General features: G+C 34.5%; 1 protein-coding gene across 1 annotated transcript; it reads right to left on the reverse strand.

Moving 5' to 3' along the window:
* Nucleotides 1–2,511: 2,511 nt before the first annotated feature.
* On the reverse strand, nucleotides 2,512–6,619 carry LOC104106312 (5'-adenylylsulfate reductase-like 4). The gene is made up of 4 exons (XM_009614834.4): nucleotides 6,111–6,619; nucleotides 4,020–4,207; nucleotides 3,821–3,945; nucleotides 2,512–3,279 (listed from the first exon to the last, which is right to left on the reverse strand). Exons 1-4 carry the CDS (start codon nucleotides 6,315–6,317, stop codon nucleotides 2,825–2,827), a joined length of 975 nt encoding a protein of 324 aa, XP_009613129.1. The 5' UTR covers nucleotides 6,318–6,619; the 3' UTR covers nucleotides 2,512–2,824.
* Between the last annotated feature and the right edge of the window lie 1,981 nt (nucleotides 6,620–8,600).

Raw genomic sequence — 8,600 nt, forward strand, 5'->3', positions numbered from 1 at the left:
CAGACCAAAATGAGAAGTAGGTTAGTTTTACTAAAGATGACGAGAGTACTTTTTTTAACTTTCTTTTTCCTTTGATAATCTTGTTTCTAATCTATACCTTTCGGCTTTCACATATTTCAAGAATTAAAAATTATTAAGATAATCAAATTTAAACTGCGATCTAATTTTCTCATCATCCTAATCCATTTTATATTAGTGTATGCAACTTCTTTGAACTGAGAATTTATCATTCCGATAGTATTCTGTCCTTGCGAGTAGGTAATAATACCTGAAAGTTGATTTCTAACGTTGAAAACAGATGATGCAAAAACGAATAAATTATTTGACCCGACCCATATTTAATACAAATAAAAAATATGTTAACCGCCGAATAATATGAATTATCCATGACTTCTTAAATATAATTACTTTTGAAAAAATTCCTAGTTTTTCAAACTTAAGGAACCCCCAATTTAAAGCTTTACAAATGTAAAGTTAAAGTCCTTAGTTATCCATTTACAAAAATGTATTGGTTCTTAACAATATTTGACCCATTTTTAAATAATTTATTATCCAACCCATTTTTTAATGAATAATACTTATGAGTAAATTTTAACCATTTTGCCGCAACATTCAAAGACAAATCAGAATACCTAAGTTGAGGGAGAACATAGTATAATACAAGTTAAATTAATATTTTAAAATTGTAGTTAATGAACTTCGGTTCTAAACGGTTAACCATATGCATGTATTCCCTTCCAAATGGATTTAAAATAGAGAAATCCGCTTCCACCAAAAGCCTACTAGATCAGATGTATACCTCGACTATTCCAATATACTGGATTTTAAGACCAGATTATACGTCTGCCTGGAGACAGAATTAAGCAAGCTTCACAAACTTACCGAAATAAACACCTAAGTTCGTTCTTTCTTTCTTTCTTGAAACAGAAACATTATCTAAAACAAGACTCTATCACAATCTATTCACATTGCCAGAGCAGAGCCACATCCACTGTAAATATCACAGGAAACTTTTGGGATCAACATTCGGATATTGAATTGGATTGCACCCAGAAAAGAGTTGTCATCCCCTTCTCTGGAAACAACAAGCAAGGCTGTTTGGTGTAAAACTCACTCGTGCAGCGCATTTAGGACTCATAGAATAGGCCATTTTTGTAAATGGTTTTCCCCATATATAATATAGCAATTCTGATCGATGCTAACAGCAGGACACAAAGAGACTAGAAAGTGAACACAATTTTACAAGCTTGCTGAACGAGCTTTGGAAATAGAGATTAAAAAGAAAATGCTTCCCAATACGATCAGATTGTGAAGCAAAGACGAGGATGAAGGACCACGGCAAGCAACTATAAGTAAATGATAGAAGATAATTTAACAGCTTTTTACAGTACATACCTCAACTCTTCAAGGGCTTTGGTTGTTTCAAACTTCAGACTGTAGTATCAGCTCCTTTTCTATCTTAATCAATTGATTTAAGCCAAATAAAAGTAAACACAACCTTAACCTAACCCCACAAACCAAACAAGTTTAAAAGTAGTTATCCGTTATTCATGAATAAGATGCATGCACCACTTCAACAACAACAACAAAACCCCCAGTGTAATCCCACAGGTGGGATCTGAGAAGGGTAATGTGTACGCAAACATTACCCCTATCTTATGAAGGTAGAGAGGTTGCTTCCGATACACCCTCGGCTCAAGGAATGCATGCACCACTTCCTTTTTCATATTTTAGCTTACCTCATTTTTCTCCTTTTTTCCCTTTGGATAAGGACCTCTTTTTTCTCATTTTCTTGAATACTTTGGTGCAAAGAGGGAATAGTACAGATTAGTAATTCAATAGAGCAAAAACCAAAAGCAAACAAAAATCACATTATTGAGTTTGACACATTGTGTAGTTAGTGTGTCAATAACTCAAAAGTGACACAGTAAAGCAACAACCAAAAGGACTTACCTTACAATAAGACAATTTACCAACTGTCAGTTGACAACCACTTTGAATGCCTAAAATAGGAAAAGGGGGAAGGAAGGTCTACTTATTTTATGCCTTATGAAATAATTTTTATTTTATTTTAACTTATACAAATTGTAATATAACTTTCGTGTCCTAGAGTTAAAATGATACTAATAGAAGAGGTAAAAGATGGGGCGGAGGCTAATCATATGATTCATATCACATAAAAGCTTCAACACTCGGGTATAATAGGCAACGAGTATCATATAAAAAAATACCATGAAATAAACTTAGTAAAAAATAGCAAATAGGAATTTCCTCTAGTATGCGGCAAACTTCAGAACTTCCTTTAATAACAACTTATAAAGTTTAAGCATCTCAAGCTCATCATTTCTTCAGACCAACCAAACTTAATTCTTCCTCGATGGCATATTGTTTCAAGCAAGTTCTTCAAAATAGTTTTCTCGCTTCTGCACTTCTTCTCATCAGTGTCTTGCATGCAGAGTGTTTAGAGATAGAAAGCAAAACCATGTTGTGAACTTAGATCGGTTACCTGACTTTTGTTCGCAAAGGATCTAATTCAAGTCAAAATTAGCATACAAATGGAACTAGACAGCGTCTGGACTACACAAACACAGATCTGAATTCAAAAGTTCTGCCTATTAGTTAAAGCTATATACAAATTTGATACATTATTTTCCTGACAGTGAGGGAAAAAATCCTAATCTACATTACATGAAATTGAAGCAGATTGTTTCGAATGCTCGACGTTGCACAGCGCTGCCCCAATCAGATAACACCAACCACAATGACGGTGGCTAAAATAATTCTCAAAGAGCATTATGATTTTAGATATTGGCCATCAAATGAATCAGTTAGTAGAGCTTACCGGTACCACCCGGCTAGTGCTCGACTCTCCAAATGAAACAGAAGCTAAAGACTTGGAAGCCCATGCCTTGGCGTTCATAGCTCCTTCCTGCAAGTTGCTTCTTTTGCATGGCTCCTGCAGTGAATTACATAATTGTATTGCTCGATTCATATAGAGCAGAGGAAGCTCCCACAAGCTTCTTATTCTTATATGTAAATTGGACCTTTCCCAGCTGAAATGAGCAATCTTTCGTAAAGCTGGAAATAACTTATAAAGCAGTCTCATTAGCACAAATGCAGTGGCCAAGGCCAAATAAGTTTCCTGCTGAAGAAGGTTTTCAGGAGATCTGGCCCAGGAGAATGGACAGTTTTCCTGGTCACTGCCGTGCAATTTCAAATGATTCAAGGAGCATCTAGTCTTGCCAAGAGAAGTGTCATCCACTGAAGCAATCTGAAAACCTGTTTCATATTTAGAGAGAGGGCTTAAGATAAAGAAAGTAGGAATGATGGCTGCACTTAATAAGCTGCAATCCTAAAAGAATAAACGAACGGCATATTTTACACTTCTGAAGTAACATGCATTAGCTTGAAACCTACTTGCAGCTAGAAAACATATTTAATGATGTATTCGCATGTATACCAAATTAGACAGGCAACATGACTCGTCAATAATTTGAAAGTAAAGTACTAAAAGAGGGAAATGGAAGTTTTGAAAAGAAAAAGTGAGGTGTAGAAATTGCCGAAATGCTGCATTTTCAAGATGCAAAATCACCTTCTGCCCGAAAATGTAAAATCACCTTAGCAAAAGCGAAATCACCAACAATTTCGATTAATTTGTATTTAACACTCAGAACCCATCCAGCAATTTTCCTTTTTTTAGTACTTTCTTTTTTGGGGTGGGAAGAGGGGTTGTTGGATAATGTTACTAATTCTATACAGATTCCCCTTTTAGGGGCACCAAGTCCAAAACGCAATAATACAGTTTAACAAACATGCTTACCAGTAGTGCCACTGTAGAATTCAATCACTGAATCAAGGGTGCGAGAGCCATGATACCGTACGCGCATTGTTGAGTTTAAAAGGAAGAGAGTGGGAAACCCATGAACTCCATACTTTGAGAGAGTGCTGAAAAGACATTCTTAGTTGTCAGCACAATGTAGAGAAAGCACATCAATGTAAAACATTAATTTCACACTAACCTTGGCTTAACAGCTGACTCTTCAATTGCGAAATGGGGAATTGAAGGAAACAAAGAAGACAGGACAGAAAATTTTGGCCTAAAACTTCCAGAGAAAGGACACCAGGATGCATAGAAAAGCAAAGCAACATAATCATGTGTATTCCGGTGGATCATATTTAGTGCCCTCTGCAATGACAGTTCATCTCCCTTCAAAGTAAAAAAAGGAAAACGAAACATTAGAACTCCTCAAGAAAATAAATAAATAAATAAATAACATAACATAACATAACATAATAAATACATGTTGTCATCATACATCATAAGAAGATACGAAACCAGTTTAATGAAGATGGAGGAGGCAGCAATACGATACCACATCAAAAGTTTGGATTAAAACATATGACACAGGGTGAGGGTGTACCCACTGGTAATGCACATTCAACAGCCAACGTGATTCAACTCGGAGTGCTCTAACTTTTCCCACTATGTAGAATTTGATAATTGCCAGTCATCAAACATATAATGTTTTGACACAGCACTTATGTACTCTTACATCTGAAAGGCTACATATTGTAACCCTAGATTCATGGGGAGGGGCACATAGATAAAGAACTGTATTATTTGATAATTGGAAGGAGAGATCATGAGCTATGTCGCTCTTCATTCCTTCTTTTTTTCCCTTTTCTTGTTTCGCCATTTTTTATTTTTTTTTTGATAAGTGAATACAAAGGCTCCATATTGTTTTTTTTTTTTTTGATAAGTGAATACAAATTGTGTTTATTCCTTCTCCTTAGAGCAAGTGCATGGTGATCCAATGGTGTTTGTTCCTCCTACAATGAATGAATGAAGACCTAGGCCCCATTACATGTCATGTATCATGCACTTGCTACGGACCCTCCGGGGAAAATTAATGACCTAGACTAGCTCTTATGTATCTTTGGTTCTCATCTCTAAGAAAGCAACCATGACACATTACCATTGCAGATTCACTTGAGGAGAACCATGCATACTACTCTACGAAAATGTAAAGCATTAGAACCACATCAACCACCATTACTAGATAAAACCAACTAATAAATCAGGTGAAGGCGGAAGATATTCAACATGACTACAACAACAACAACTACGCCTCAGTCCCAAAAAAGTTGGGTCGGTGGTATGAATCCTCATTCCTTTCATCGAGTTCAACTCATATCATCAATCATCAGTGAAAGTAAAAAAAAAAAAGTAGTAGTAGTAGTAGTAGTATTAATAATAAAATAATAATAATAATAATATTAATAATAATAACAATAGAAGTTCTCTACTAAGTCTAAAACCTATTCCAAACTGGCAGGAATCAACATGACTATGCAAAATAATCTTCAACGCACTTTGATTTGGCTAGCCCAAGATGCCATGGGACTGAAACATATACACAGATTCTGCAAATCTTTAGTTTCTCAAAGTGGTAGGGTCATTTCGTAAATACAGTGCATTTGTTACACATCATACGGATTTAGCTGCATAAACCACCTCAATTTGGACTAGCAACAACAATTGAAAAGCATTTGAAGCTCAGATCCACGGCCCAATGCAGTATTCACTATTTCCTGGAAATTGACAAATAAAAATAACAGAAGCTTACAAAATACGTAGCTAATTTCCAGTTTGTTACATATATGGCACGAATACTCAAATACTCCAAGCGATGAGAAATATCTAAGAGCTCAAACTCAATAGATAAAAGTATAGTATAGGCATTCTATCCTACACTTGCCTCTCCATATATTGGTGTAACTTACATGATGCTTTCACTTTAGAACCAAGGTCCAAGCCTAAAAAGTATGCAACAAAGTCAAAAGTATATCAAAATTCTTCACTAATTATCTCAAAGACAATATTCACTCTCTAAAAGCAGATAAAATCATCCAAAATCATGGAGTAAAAATTATAATCACTTCACAAAAATTTAACTCATAAAGACAAGAATCATCACCAATTCATCACTACATACCCCAAAAAAAAATTATCTTTGCACCTAGCTAACAAGGTAAAACACCCAAAAATCTAACAGATTGATACAAAAAGCTGAAAAAATTATACAATACAAGGCAAATTGTTTATATACCTGAATAACTCCAGCCATATGAGAAGATTGGATCCCATCTAATGGGCATGTCAAATCTTGATGAAACCCCATAAAGATCGAATCTTTAAGGGATTTCAACGGGCAAACTGAACGAAACGACATCGTACTAGTCTCCGGCGAGGCCAGCCCATCAAAGGCCATCATTAAAACCACAAACCCAGCTGCCCAAACACTTAAAAGACCCATTTTTTGAAGGACTAAGGGTTTGCTTTATTATTCCTTAAAATGAATTGGATCAGAATATTGTGGGCCCACCAAAAGAAAACCCTAGAGCAATAAATCGACGTTGGCGGTGGCGGTGGCGGTGGCGGTGGCGGTGGTTGTGGCGGTGGTGGAGGAGAGAGCCCGGCGCATGTCAGCGTTAAGGCTCACAGATATTATTTGAGAGGAGTGAGAGGAGGATAGAATTATTATTCTTTTGGTTAAACGATAAAAATAAAAAACAGTATATTTTGCTGTGTGTTGGATCAAGATCCACTATGTAATATGGACCAGTGTATAAAGTGATCGTGCGGTTTGTATATTTTTTGCTGATTTTGCTAAAGCTTTACTAGATTTTCTTTTTTGCTACCGATAATGACATGTGAGTCCTACTATTTTTTTTTGACACCCTTTTAGAATTTTGGTTACCTTAAGTTTAACCACAGTCCACAGGTGTTCTATCAAAAGTAAAATCAAATAAAACAATAATTTGGAATGTGGTGAAATAATTGAGATTCTGTTTTTCTTTTTGGAATAGAATTTTTTGATAAACAACTTTTTACCTTCTTAGATTAGTTATGTGGCATGAATTCGAATTAATCTAGTTTGTGAATTATGAAATTGAATGATTATAAAGACAAATAAACAGAAATACAATTCATGTATATCATATGACATTCTATTTATTTTTATGAAGTCCTAAATATCATTAATTTTAGAAGTTCTAAATATTTAATCGGTTTAACTTTAACATATTTTCTATAATTTATCACTACTTTCAAATTTTATAATTATTTCTTTTAATTATCCTTCCCAAATTAGGAGAATCTATAGTGTTTCCACACTTAACCTCCAGCGTGACTCGAACCCAGGACCTAACAGTCGTGGTTAGAGATGCTTTACCAACTGAGCAAGACTCACTTGTCTAGTATCATTGGATAACAACAACAACCCAGTATAATCTCACTAGTGAGGTTTGGGGAGGGTTGTACGCAGACCTTACCCCTACCCTGGGATAGAGAGCTTGTTTCCGATAGACCCTCGGTTCCCTCCCTCTAAGAACTCTCCACCTTTGCTCTTGGATAACTCACAACCTCTTGATTGAAAGTGGAGGGTGCTCACCACTAGAGCAAACCACTATTGTTATCATTGGATAACAAGTTAACAACTATAACTAATTCCAAAAGGGAAAAACCAACCCCTATATGTTCTCTTTAAGAATAATTATATACATGTAGATTGATTCATCAAGAAACAATAAGAAGCAATAGTTTATATTTAAGAATTTTAATCCATTTGATTATATAGAAGATTAGGTTAAATCGGTAAGGACATAAATAAATTCAAAGAAATAAATGGTAGGATTAAACTTTTGTACCGAACTGAACTTTAGCAATAATTTAAATTCTTATATTAAAACCTTAAATTAAATTTCATGTCACTGTAAAATAGTTTTATATGACAGTGTCATTAAAATTTTAATTACATCTCAAAAAAGAAGTTACAAATTCATTGATAAATAAAAATAAAATCAACGGTACGGATATGTGAGAATATAAATTAGTATTTCAATTTCCTTATTCGATAACCCTTTCAACTTAGTTTTTTTCTCACAAATAGATAGGCAAGCACATTAGATTGGTTATGAGTGATAAATCATAAACCTGTAAATACTGATCATCTTATATATAAACTTAAATGGTTAGAGATGACACGTTTACTGTATCCTTATCATTCAATACATTGTTTAGTGTTCTGCATCTATAGTGGGAAAACAAAATCTCTAAAATGCAATTCTAACTTGAGTTAGCTTTGAGGAAGCTATATATATATATATATCATATCAAGAGTATAGTGGGAGAAACAATAGCTTTGCGTTAAAGTAATGTCCGAAGAACGTACGAAAAAGTTTTTTCCTTTACATCAACTTAATTTACTCCAAAATCTGAAAATGTTTGAAGTGTAAATTAATTTTGCTCCAACAGTAGCCTAAAGCAAAATCGCTATCGAGTGCTACGAATTAATATAATTAAAGAATAAAAACACTATTTCTATACAACGATAATATCCTAGTGTTCGTACCAGATAGTATTCAGATCTCCTCTAAACTCTAGAGTAAATTATGGCCAAAAGAACAGTTTTTATTTTCTTAACGTATAGCTGTACTTGGGTCCCTTCGTCAATTAATCGTATCATAGCTTTATGAGCATTAGTAGTTCTAGGTTATCTTGGTATAATCTATTCAGCAACAAAAAGAAAGAATAATAT

The sequence above is a fragment of the Nicotiana tomentosiformis genome, chromosome 4 (assembly GCF_000390325.3).
Source record: "Nicotiana tomentosiformis chromosome 4, ASM39032v3, whole genome shotgun sequence".
Classification (NCBI taxonomy): Eukaryota; Viridiplantae; Streptophyta; class Magnoliopsida; order Solanales; family Solanaceae; genus Nicotiana; species Nicotiana tomentosiformis.